The following is a 13,500-nucleotide window of genomic DNA, read 5'->3' as shown; positions in this document are numbered from 1 at the left end:
GAGAAAGAGAGGGAATGAGGTGGAAAAAATGGAAATATAAAGAGCAATAAATTATGAGGGTGGCAGAAATGAGAGGGAGAGAGAGACAGTATGAAGGAGATGGAAGAGAGAGTGCCGGAACAAGAGAGTGAGAGAGAGAAAAAGATGAAAGAAGAAGAATGTTTGAGAATGAGAGAAGAGAGGGTCACAAGGAGAGGGAGAAATATGAAAGGTAAAAAAGTATGAGAGTGAGAGTTAGAAAGAGAGAGAGAGAGAAAGATGAAAGATAAAGAATGTATAAATGTGAGAGAATGGAGACAAATATGAATGCTAAAGAGATAGAATGTATGAAGGTGAGGGAAAAAAGAGAGAGAATATATTAGAGTGAGGGGCAGGGGATTCAGAGAAAGAAAGAGAGAGACAGAGAGAACAAAATTATGAAAGATGATGAAGAAGAATGTATGAGGGTATGAGAAGAGGAGGGGTCAGAGAGAGAAGGAAAATGGAGGCCAAAAGGTTGAGGCAATATTAAGATACTTTGAGAAGAAAGAAAGAAAGAAAGAAAGAAAGAAAGAAAGAAAGAAAGAAAGAAAGAAAGAAAGAAAGAAAGAAAGAAAGAAAGAAAGAAAGAAAGAAAATATTAAATAAAATTACAGAAAGAAAGAAAAAGAAAATAATAAAAATAAGGAAGGGATTGATAAAGGGAAAAAGGAGGGAGAAGAAATAAAGAAACTGATAGGAAAAAAAAGGAATAGATAGATAGATAGATAGATAGATAGATAGATAGATAGATAGATAGATAGATAGATAAATGAGAAAGGTAAATAGACGAAGGAAGGAAGGAAGGAAGGAAGGAAGGAAGGAAGGAAGGAAGGAAGGAAGGAAGGAAGGAAGGAAGGAAGGAAGGAAGGAAGGAAGGAAGGAAGGAAGGAAGGAAAAGGAAAGGAAAGGAAAGGAGAGGAGGAAGGAAAGAATAAAGACTAAATGAAGACAGGAGTTCAGAAAAAGATTACATCATTTTCATCTAAAAATTAGTGTTAAAAATAATTTACTAATGATTTACTAAAGGAGTTGAGAATCTTCCCTCAATAAATTGTAGCTGTGTTCACTTTAAATATCCAATCATGTGCAAATGAAATAATAAATAAATATACAGCAATTTGCTTTTCATGTGATTGGATAACTGAAGTAAATATTTAAAGATTCTCAACTCCTTTAGAAAAACAGCCTAAACATGTCAACAGAGAATCATTCTCAAACTACAGCTGGGGGAACCATATATATATATATATATATATATATATATATATATATATATATATATATATATATATATATATTCGGTGTAGTAAGCATTGTTCAGTAGAAAATGGACAGTTATTCGCACACGTGGAAGGGATTTTTACAACCATTGACAAATAACACATAGCATGGAGAAATGAAAGTGCACAAGGGAAATGGGGAAATCGTGGGTCTTCTCTGATGAAGTCACAACAGGTGTATAATACCATGATATACTATTAGGCTCCAGCATCTTGTTGATGGGGCGCTGAGGTCCTCTCCTGTCCATGTGATTTGCTGGGTTTATCAGTAGTAGAGTTAGGGGAACTGTCCAAGAAAACTGGGGGAGGGTCATATAAAGACTTTGATTTGAGGTGTTGTATGAGTTTATTAACACCCGTCTCTGATAACAGAGCCCCCCCCACTCAAGAGTGTGTGCTGTACAGCAGTCTTGGGGTCCCCCCTGTTCATGTCATGGTGGTTATGGGTGCATATTCCATGAAAGGCCCCCAAGCTCTAGGTGTCCTTTATATCCGGCTGTTATAGCAGATGGGGGGGACACATATCATCCTCTATGATATCCACCTCATCGTCTGGTTCATCTCTCAGGTACCGACTCTGGCTGTTTGGGTCCTTGTCTATATCGGCTCCAGAATTGTCCCCGAGTTCTGTGTCACTGGAGCCATGGTCTAGGGGTCCATCACTGGATGGGGCTTTACTGTCATCCTGTGTCTTTCTCAGCTGCTTTTTGTGCTTCATCCTCCGGTTTTGGAACCAGGTTTTCACCTGCAGAATGGCCAAAAAACATCTTTTTGAGAATACAAACACAGAACCCTTCACAAGAGGAATATTAATTCAAGCTCCATGGTAAATCTCTGGATTATCTCCAGAGTAACCCACAACCCTGCATAGATAGTTAAATGGGATAGATAGATAGATAGATAGATAGATAGATAGATAGATAGATAGATAGATAGATAGATAGATAGATAGAGACATTATAGATGGTTACCTGTGTCTCTGATAGGCTGAGTGCAGTGGCTAGCTCTACTCTCTCTGGGGTGGACAAGTAACGCTGTAACTCAAAACGTTTCTCCAAACCCGATAACTGTGAATCTGAGAACACGGTGCGAGCTTTCCTCCTCCGACAGTGCTTCCCCGGCAGCTCACTGTGATGAGGAAATAGGGCAGGCATGGGGAGACCTGGAGGGAGGTTGCCACAATTATATAGTCATCAGATATACCTTAACCAGCCAGTCTCTAAATAACTGTGTGCAGACTCTATTAATCTGCAAGACATTTTCTTCATTCATTTCTGCATATATTTTGGAAATTTCCTTTGCTATTCTCTGCATATATTTATATTTATATATTTGGACATTTTGTTCATCAATCTCTAGATATTACATTATATTGCAGAGCAACTATAAGTTATATTACAACTGTACATTATAATATTCAGTTCTATGCATATAACTCCTGGATATTACACTAATCAATCTCTATATATATTTTATAAACTGAAACCATCAATTATCTGTCCAAACCTTGTAACGTGGTATTATTTAAATATTTTATATATTTATACTATTTATATATACATGTATCTATATATATATTTATATAAACTTTTACTACACCAACAATATTTATGAGTATTTTATGTATTATTATTATTGTGTATATTTCTTGTACAGTATATCACAATCGGTTTTATATATATGAATATATATATATATACTGTATATATATATATATATATATATATATATATATATTACATATAGTCTATCTGCTGGTAATCACAACTTGTTTAGCCTAGCCCCTCTACAATTCAACCTTCCGTTCTCTGTATCAAATATTTACATTATAAAAAACAATTGTTTAAACCAGTATCATCAGTTATTTGCATATATAGTCATACATGATTACACATTTCATGTAAATACATGTTTTATATTATATTATTTTTTATTATTTTTATAAACACTAGGCATCAAAATGATCAGTCCTTTGTATGTTTGTAGTTTTGTACAGTATATGACACTTCTGTTATTTATGAAATCATTACTCATATGTATGCCTAATGTATCAAAAATGATTTATACATGGTCATATGCAGCATTGACATATAGAGGTAATGATAATCTGCACATTCCCAAATCTATGTCTGACTAGTATATGATAGTTAATTTATACATGGCTCAATTTTTCATGTATGCTCCCCATGTTCTATGTACATTGGAACATTTGTTTATTTTTTATTATTCCAATAATTATATATTATTATAATAATAGAACAGTTTATGAACTTCAGATATCAAACCCTATCCTACATGATCAAATATAAAAATATATAGTATTTTGTTGATGTTGCCTTACATAAAATACAAATCAGGAAAACATTGTGATTCAAGAACAAAGTCTAAAAATCTAAATTCATAAATAGTATGACAACACTGAGAAACTACCAAAACAAGTTATAGCCCTAGTCCATTATCCAGTCTTCTGTGTGTTGTGGTGTAAAAAGAAAAAACACACAATAAAATGATAATACAAATTTAGAAAGAATTGCAAAACATAACTTGTAAATACAAGATTGTAGAGGGTAGGCTCAGAAAGGTTATTGATTTCTGTCTAACGATCTTCCTAAATTATTTTCCCCTTTATTTAAATTTACGACTAAATAACAAAAATATAAAATTAATGTACTTTACAAAATAATATAGTGGTTGAACTTGACACAATATACACCCAGTCCTTTCTCATTTTAGATGGTTTAAATAGATATACAGTATATTGTTTTATATTTTATTTTTATTATATTATTTATTTATTTACATATTATTTAAAATTAGATAATACAGTAGCCAGCATTTATAAAATCACAATTGTGTGTTATTCTGTATTTATGTGATTTGTTTCTAGGAAAATGACTTGACTGAAGATTTAACAAAGTGCAACAAGTGCATATATTCTAGTGTTTAAAAAAATAACTTCTACAGCTTACATTTATGTAAAATGCTATAACATATACAAGATTTTAGAATTACTTTGATGTAGCATTACATATTGAATATTTAGTTTTAACAAATTAATTATTTTTTTAAACTTTTATTTATGATTTTTTTTTTTTTTTTTTGCCTGGTTCTACTTTTCTGGTTCCTTTAGATTTTTTTAAGACCAAAGTCATGCTGAAATAAATAATTAAGTCTACCTGAACTGGAAGGCCAATCTTACAACAGTCAGGACTGACCCAATTGCAATGACCCCCAACTGCATATGTAAGTTGAGTGCTACTCACCGGATGTGGCTAGGAAAAACGGGTGGTGGTCCGCCTTGTGCAAAGGGTGGTGGGGATGGGGTGCTAGGATGGTGGGAGTTGGCATTAAAGGGTAGCCATAATCAAAGAGGGGAACTCGAGAGGCAAAGCTACTGCTGAAGTGACTGCTGCTGGACTCTCTTAGTGGCTTGGGCTTGTGCAGTAGGATATCCTCTATGAAGAAGGATGTGGGTCTCTGGGTGGACACCTGATGAATTGGAGAGGTGAAGTTTAAATTCATGGTGCCACAGGATGGCCACTTGCTGCTGTGGAAGAGGTCTCAGTTGTGACTCAGAGATGTCAGCGAGCATTCAGCCAGCAGAGAAGGAGGACAAGGATGAAGAAGGGGCTCTCTTCTATCAGGAGGACAGGTCTTCTTCTAGGGGCTTGAGAGACTCTCCAGAGAGCCAATCAGAGGCCAGGGCGGAGGGTGGGAGCTGTCAGCCACTGCAGCTCTCTCTGCCAGTCATGGAGCGCTGCTGTCCAAGGTGCTGAAACTCACATTAATCAGCACTAGATTACCCTGTGAGGGGCGCCTGAGAGGCCATTAACTCCATCTACTACTAATCGCCTCATGGAAATGGGCTAATTTATTAGCACACAAACAAACAGCACACCGACAACACAACCCCAACAATGCAACCCTATATACACACACAGGTATATATGTACTAACACAACCCCAACAATGCAACCCTATATACACACACAGGTATATATGTACTAACACAACCCCAACAATGCAACCCTATATACACATACACACACACACACACACACACAGATATATATGTACTAACACAACCCAAAAGTTAGAGCTTTATCTAACTTTATCTAACAACAGCTTTACAATTCCTCCACAAGTCACTTAGGGTTCTATTTCTGGCTTTTTTTCTCATTTATAGTAATAGATGTGGTAATAGTAATCAAGTATATGTATATAACAGTCTTTTTTATCTATCTGATCTAATAGTAATCAAGTATATGTATATAACAGTCTTTTTATCTATCTGATCTAGCTATCTATTTATCTATCCTTTTTTTTTTTTTTTTTTTTTTTTTTAGATCAGTTTCTTTCTTCTTTTTTTTTTTTTTTTTTTTGGCATATATCTCATTTCTCCCTTACTTATAATAATATCTTCCTTCTTTTTTATCTTATTTTCCTTCCTTCCTGCAAATCTCATATTTATCTATCTATCTATCTATCTATCTATCTATCTATCTATCTATCTATCTATCTATCTATCTATCTATCTATCTATCTATCTATCTATCTATCTATCTATCCTCTATCTATCTATCCTCTATCTATTCATCTATGTATCTCATATTTATCTGCCAATTATCTATCTATCCTACCTATCTATACCTATACAGACCATACATTTTTCCATACTTCTCTCTCATCCATCCCCCCTCTTCTATACCACTCACTTTTTCTTTTTCTCTCTATAGATTTCTATATACATAGTATAAATTTGTTGACATTATCACATTCTCTGTTACTTGTGTTCCTGTGCTGCCTTTGTGTTTTCTGTTTTTTTTTTTTTTTTTCCTAATGTACAACACTTCCCCGAAGTCAATTTTGCCAAATTAGCGTCACATCGAACATCAGAGGCGGCTAATTTTGCCTAGCAAATTGCTCTAATTGTGGATGTTAAACTGGCGGATATTAAACCGAGGACTTTGATTCCACCTACTTTCATTTCTGGAAATCGAGTCATGATCATTACAATTCCAATCACTGCGGTTAATAGTTAAAAGTGTTTTAATAGAGCTGGATTCCTCGCTGGCCCATGCTATTAGATAATTAAAGGAGTCTAGTGCTAATCTCTCTGTTCACCGCCGCCATGGCTCTGTGCTTCAGCAGGTAGGACAAATTAATTACCAGAATCAATTAGGCCTTAAAGGAAGGGGGGAAGAAAAGAGAAGAAGGAGTACGAGGCGGTGTAGTGTCGGAGCGGAGGAACCATGCTTTCCATATGTATGAGATGTTAAATTGTAAATAAATGGAAAAACCTTTCAAAGAATTGAAATGGCAATCAGACTTTTAATGAAGGAAGACGGAGCTGGACTGCAAGCTATCCTCTGGGCCTTTGTGTCCAGCTTCTCCTGCATACACGGCCTAAAGTGGATTAATAAGAGGGGGTCTCAAGCCGGGTGGTTTCAGTATCACGCCAATCCACAAGGGGAATCCCCCCCCCCACATTGTATGTAATATACGAGTCCCAGGTCTCAGTGGATCCCCCTGTTTCAGGCTGCACCATGGAGGTGGTGGCGGGGGGGGGGGGGGGTTGTAGATGTGGTTAAATACATGCATTATAAATGTGCTTGCTGTGTGTGATGTCATTCATATGTATTACAATTTACTACCTTCATCTTGTCACACTTGTAGCTATGTCAGGATGGAGTTTTATTACTAGTAGTAGCAATCTCTAAAGTGTATATAAACGGTAACAAAGAACTTTGCTTATTTTATTTTTTTTACTCTGCTAAAAAATAGCGCTGAACATATATTTTTTTTTTTTATATATGTATAAGTACAAAAAATACTGATTGAACCTGCTAAAAAAACAGTGCTGAAGAATGTAGAATGAATGAGAGCACCACAAAACTGATATGATAGGTCTTTACTGGGTATAATAAGAGAAAATACCAACGCGTTTCAGGAATTGAAGACTTCGACTTCATCAGGGCTGGGGATCAGGAGAACAGGATAACATATGAAAAGAAAGAAAAAAAGAGCGCACCAGCCTAGTGCATTATCCTTTACAGATTTATTAATTAAAAACAAGATAAAATCTACTCACAAAGGTTGAAGAAACAAATCGCATTTGTGAAATGCCACAGCGGTGATTAATCCAGTGGTAGCAGTTTTACAGATCCCAGGAAGGAGGCGTACGGACTACTGCTGGCTAACGCGTTTCGAAGGTTACCCTTCTTCATCAGAGCCGGATAACATAGCCTTTCCAGAAGGTCTTTATTTTGTAAAGCAAAAGAAAAATCGACAACGTTTCGGGGGCTCAAAACTCCCCTTCATCATGGGCTTAGTGGTTAGCACTTCTGCCTGGAAGCATTAGGGTCATCAGTTCAAATCCAACCACAACACTACCTGAATGGAGATATAAAGTATTATAGTGTAGTAACTTATTTAACCACTTGCCGACCAGCCGCCGTCGTTATACGGCGGCAGGTTGGCTCTCCTGCACGAATCGCCTTAGCTGGACTCAATGTCCGCTGGCAACCCGCAATCGCCTAGAACAGAGGCAGAACGGGGATCTGCCTATGTAAACAAGTGGATCCTCGTTCTGACGGGGGCATGACAGATCTACTGTTCCCTGTCATCCGGAGCAGTGATCTCTGTCATGTCCCTGGCAGTCCATCCCCCCCTACAGTTAGAACACACCTAGGGAACACACTTAACCTCTTGATCGCCACCTAGTGTTAACCCCTTCCCTGCCAGTGTCATTTTTACATTGATCAATGCATTTTTATAGCACTTATCAATGTAATAATGTCACTGGTCCCCAAATGACGGTCATTTGGGGTCAGATTTGTCTGTCACAATGTCGCAGTCCTGCTAAAAATCGCAGATTGCCGCCATTACTAGTAAAAACAATAAAAAAATAAATAAAAGTCCCTAAATCTATACCATAGGTTGTAGATGCGATAACTTTTGCGCAAACCAATCAATATACGCCTATTGCAATTTTTTTACCAAAAATATGTAGAATAATATATATCGGCCTAAACTGATGAATACATTTGTTTGTTTTTTTTCTTGTATATGTATTATAGCAAAAAGTTAAAAAAAAAGTTGTTTTTTTTTTTTAATTGTCGCTCTTTGTTTACAGCGCAAAAAATAAAACTGCAGAGGTGATCAAATACCACCAAAAGAAAGCTCTATTTGTGGGGAAAAAAAAGCCATCAATATTGTTTAGCTACAACGTAGCACGACCGCGCAACTGTCAGTTAAAGCGACGCAGTGCCGAATTGCAAAAAAATGACCTGGTTATTAAGGGGCAAATCCTTCCGAGTCTAAAGTTGTTAAAATAGTTTGGTTACACTGACATTTATGGGTGCCTGAAAGCCGGCACCAGCATATACAGCGTGCAGGCATGAGATGTCACCACCGCACCCAGCATGGAGTCTGCGTGCGCTCGAAGCCTCGTTCTCAGATCCCCGGCCTGGATGTGATGTCACACAGGACCCAAAAGTGACAGTTCAACACTACGCCGTATGTTTCGCTTGAATTCACTTTCTTTTGACCCCTGTAAAAAGGAGTAAAACATCACTGGTGGACATCCATAATTTGAGCACAATCGGTGAAGGATTTTTGAAAATTGCGTTGGAAGATTGACTTTGGTGTTGGGAAATGATCACACTGGACTATAAGACTATATAATTACTTATATTATTTGTATTTTATTTTTTATATTATGTTATAAATAATGTGCTGCCACATGTCACTTCTATCATTATTTAGAACCAAGTGCCATACCTTTACTATGTATATGTTGTATGTGCCATATAAATACCCGTAACAAATAACATAACATTACATAAGTGGTCTTACTTCCCAGCCCTGATGAAGGGAAAGTTTTGAGCCCCTGAAACGCGTTATTTTTTTTTAAACTGTGTTATGCAAAATAAAGACCTACTGGACTCATTGGGGAACACGAGCGATACCCCAATTGACAAACAGTTGCCTTTTGACATTGGATCTCAAGCACTGTCCTCAGCCCTGCCCAGTTCACTTCTGTGGTCTACAGAACACCCCCCACCCATGTTTTTTTATTGCAGATATTTATATAGCACCAACAAGTTATATACCATGAATACTCACCAGTCCCTACCCACAAGGAGCTTACAATCTACAGTCCTTTTCTAACAAGTCCACCAATTTCGACAGGAGCTAATTAACCTATGTCTTTAGAATGTGGGAGGAAACCCACACAAGCACAAGGAAACATGCTAACTCCATGCAGATAGTATGCTGACCAGGATTCAAACCAGGGACGTCGGTGCTGCAAGGCAGAAGTGCTAAGCATTAAGCCATAGGGCTTGATTTACTTAAGGCAAATAGACTGTGCACTTTGCAAAGTGCAGTTGCTTCAGAGCTTAGCAAATGAGCAGATGCCCTGCTGACTTCCATTATCCAATCATGTGCATGCAAAAATGCATTTCTTTTTACTTTTCTTGCATGTGATTGGGTACTTTTTGCAAAGTGAAGCTTTACTTAATTTACTAAGCTCTGGAGAAAATGCACCTGCAGAGTGCAACTGCACAGTTTATTTGCCTTTATTAAATCAACTCCACACTGTTCTGTATTCCTTAAAGAGGGGGTCCCTCGAAATTTTTTTTTTTAAAGTCAGCAGCTACAAATACTGCAGCTGCTGACTTTTAAAATAAGGACACTTACCTGTCCCAGGGTCCAGTGATGTCGACACCCGAGGCCGAACCGTCCCTCGGTCCTCGAATGCTGCCGCCACCATCTTCGGTATGGGAATCAGGAAATGAAGCCTTGCGGCTTCACTTCCCGGTTCCCTACTGCGCATGCGCGAGTCGCGCAGCGCAATCTGAATGGTCCGTGCTGTCTCTGGGACCTGTGTGTGTCCCAGCAGACAGCGCGGCGGGACAGGAAGAGGCATAGACTCCCGTGGGAGTCTATGCCCGGAAGTGGGTGCAAATACGTGTCTTAGACAGGTATCTGCACCCCCCTCCCCCCTGAAAGGTGCCAAATGTGACACCGGAGGAGGGTTCCGAAAAGCGGAGGTTCAATTTTTGTGTGAACCTCCGCTTTAATGTACACAGGACGTTTTGAAACCCCTCCTGAATGATTTAACCTGACAGATGGTAACTGATGTTTAAAAACGTCCGTCTTGGTGCGTTTACATGCTGCGTTTAGCTGCGTTTTCATTCAGGAGTGTTTTTTTTTTCTTTTTTTAAACAGTCAAAAATGTATCTCCATTAAAAACGCCTGTGAACGGAATGCGGCTAAACGCGAGTTACCGCGTTTACAAGCTGTTACAGGCATTTGGCGTTTCCAATGCCTCTGAACATCTGTCCTGAATGTATTTTTTTGCTTTCCAAAAAATGCTTCTAAACTCAACTGCCTAGAAAAGACTATAAACGACCCTGTGTACTGTACTGATGAGATAACATAGAGGAGAGTTCAGGGGCAGCTGAAAAAAAACCAAAAACGCTCAACTGCTCCTAAACGTTCGTTTACCAGCAGCAGTGTACATGAAGCCTAACATCAGGCTTTTTCTGTCCTAGCGGGATAACCCTGTTCCTCCATAGACAGACATTATAGTAAGTGAGCAGTAATCTTAAAAAAATGAAAACTAATGCAGCCACCACACCCACAGAAAAAAAAAATGGTTAGCCGTAATATATTACATTTTTGTTTTTGGATTTAGATATGCTTTATTTATGTCCCCTCTGCTGGCCAGCAGGTTGGATTCCTGTGAATTTTTTTTTTTGCTAATTCTTTTTATCACAGTTTTACTATCCTGGGGAATTTTTGCATTGTGTGTCTCACACAGCTTCTTTACTTCTTATACGTTAACTGAGCGGTTGCCATTTTCTTTTTCTTCTAACACACTGACTAGCTCTTTTCTCCTCGGGTCTATGAATAATAATAAGTGGTCTTGATGTACAGTTACGGACCACTGAGCGGAAAATTGCCCGCTATTCATGGAACCGCGCCACAATGAAGTAGCCGTAACTGAACTGTTGTCTGTGTCTAATCCACACACAGACTGAACAATTGACTTCTTGAAAGGGCAAACATGTCCTTTGTCTTCCCCTTGCCCTGGTCATCGAGTTAATTACTGTGTCACAGAGCGCGTGGTCCCAGCGCGGGCTGCGGTAGCCGATACGTAGCGACAACCTGCTTAAGACCGCTGGAGCGGAATACAAGTCACGTAAACTTCCTTTCATGTGCACTGACGTGCATTTTGGATATGTTAAGGGAATTATTTTAATTTGTTTTCTGCACAGCAATGCAGTGCTACAGCAATTTCAATGATAGTCATTAGTCCGGAATTACCTTAATTGTGTATCTATACCCAGGCACTAAAATCACATATAAACTTTAATATGTAATGTCATGTCAAAAGTTGTGTTCAGTTTTTTTTCCAGCCTGCAGCTTTCACTAAAATAATCCCGCCATGATGATCCTTCATGTTCTAGGATAACTGGCTCACAATTGTGCTCCTGTGTTTGCACCCTGCTACATGCGTCCTTGTTAGAAAGTACAAGCGGCTGTGCCAACACACATTTCTCGGGCATGGTGTGCCATTGTCACTATCATGGAGTCGGTCCAAAGGAACGATCTGCAGCACTGCTGGTGGGAGCGCATGTAGAGAAGAAGTGGAAGAAAGAGGCCGCAGGAGATCAACACTACTGAGATGGGGAAAAAAGTATTAACCACTTGCTTACTGGGCACTTTAAACCCCCCTCCTGCCCAGACCAATTTTCAGCTTTCAGCGCTGACACACTTTGAATGACAATTGTGCGGTCATACAACACTGGACCCAAATTACATTTTTATCATATTTTTCCCACAAATAGAGCTTTCTTTTGGTGGTATTTAATCACAGCTGGGGTTTTTATTTTTTGCTAAACAAACAAAAAAAGATGGAAAATTTTGAAAAAAAAAAATGGCAAACAGGTAATTTTTCTCCTTCATTGATATGACCTGATGAGGCAGCACTGGTGGGCACTGATAGGCTGCACTGGCGGGCACTTATAGGCTGCACTGGTGGGCATTGATAGGCACAGATAAGGTGGCAATGATAGGCACAGATAAGGCGGTACTGATAGGCACAGATAAGGCGGCACTGATGGCCACTGATAAGATGGCACTGATGGGCCCTGATGGGTGGCACTGAGGGGCACTGATAGGTGTTACTGATGGGTACCACTGATAGATGGTACTGATGGGCACTGATAGGTGGCACTGATGGGCACTGGTAGGTGACACTGATGGGCAGCACTGTTGATGAAGCACTGACTGGTGACACTGATAGGTAGCACTGTGGGCACTGATAGGTGGCACTGTGGGCACTGGTAGGTGCCGCTGGTGAGCACTGGTAGGCGGCACTGTTGTGCACTGGTAACTGGCACTGGCAAGTGGCACAGATGACCTGGCGGCAGCTCTCCTTGATCAGGACCAATGTCCCTCTGACAGCAGCCGGTGATCGGATTTTTTTTTCTCCTCACGCTATCAGCGCGAGGAGAAAAAATAAGCGATTACCGGCTCTGTTTACATCACATGATCAGCTGTCTTTGGCTGACAGCGGATCACGTGGTAAGGGGTTGGGCCAGTGTCCACAGTGCCACCTTATTAGTGCCCACAGCGCCACCTATCAGTGTCACCAATCAGTGCCTCATCAACAGTGCTGCCCATCAGTGTCTCCTACCAGTGCCCATCAGTGCCACCTATCTCATAGACTCGCTGATCACAGAGCGCGCTGCGCATGCCCTTCAGGGGGTGCACAGGCCAATCAGGCACGGGAGGACGTCTATTGACGCCCTCCCGGCAAAGTAGGTCCACCCTGTAGCCGTCATTCGGCTATAGCGCAGATCTGAAGAAGTTAAAAGGCAAAAACAGTATTTTCTGACAGTTAAAAAAAAAGATAATTGTACACAGAGCAAAGTAAATGTTACCTGGTCAGGGTTTACATCAACTAGAATGTGCATATACCATAGGCGTGTGCACAGGGTGCGCCAGATGTGCCTGGGCACACCCTAACCACCCTGTGTGGCTCATATTCCCCCTCTTTAGACCCCTGATATTTCACCAAATTAAAAAAAATCTCCTTTTTTTCTTTTTGCTAAAACAATCTTACAAAAAAAAATTAAAATAAAATAAAATTGTAAAAAATACCCTACTGACACCAATTTCTGCC

The 13,500-nt window shown here is 39.3% G+C and overlaps 1 protein-coding gene across 1 annotated transcript; it reads right to left on the bottom strand.

The window, feature by feature from the left end:
- Positions 1-1,453: 1,453 nt before the first annotated feature.
- Positions 1,454-6,676, bottom strand: BSX (brain specific homeobox). Its single transcript, XM_073601357.1, has 3 exons — positions 4,565-6,676; positions 2,273-2,463; positions 1,454-2,046 (listed from the first exon to the last, which is right to left on the bottom strand). Exons 1-3 carry the CDS (start codon positions 4,821-4,823, stop codon positions 1,801-1,803), a joined length of 696 nt encoding a protein of 231 aa, XP_073457458.1. The 5' UTR covers positions 4,824-6,676; the 3' UTR covers positions 1,454-1,800.
- Positions 6,677-13,500: the final 6,824 nt, after the last annotated feature.

The sequence above is a fragment of the Aquarana catesbeiana genome, linkage group LG10 (assembly GCF_042186555.1).
Source record: "Aquarana catesbeiana isolate 2022-GZ linkage group LG10, ASM4218655v1, whole genome shotgun sequence".
Classification (NCBI taxonomy): domain Eukaryota; kingdom Metazoa; phylum Chordata; class Amphibia; order Anura; family Ranidae; genus Aquarana; species Aquarana catesbeiana.
The sequence above is the reverse complement of the archived record's forward strand: the minus strand, read 5'-3'. Positions and strand labels throughout refer to the sequence as shown.

Coding starts and splice junctions, on each gene's coding strand:
- BSX (XM_073601357.1), bottom strand. CDS start 4,823: ATGAATTTAAACTTCACCTCTCCAATTCATCAGGTGTCCACCCAGAGA. Junction 2,464..4,564: donor GTTTTTCCTAGCCACATCCG/GTGAGTAGCACT, acceptor ACCTCCCTCCAG/GTCTCCCCATGCCTGCCCTA. Junction 2,047..2,272: donor TCAGCCTATCAGAGACACAG/GTAACCATCTAT, acceptor GCCATTCTGCAG/GTGAAAACCTGGTTCCAAAA.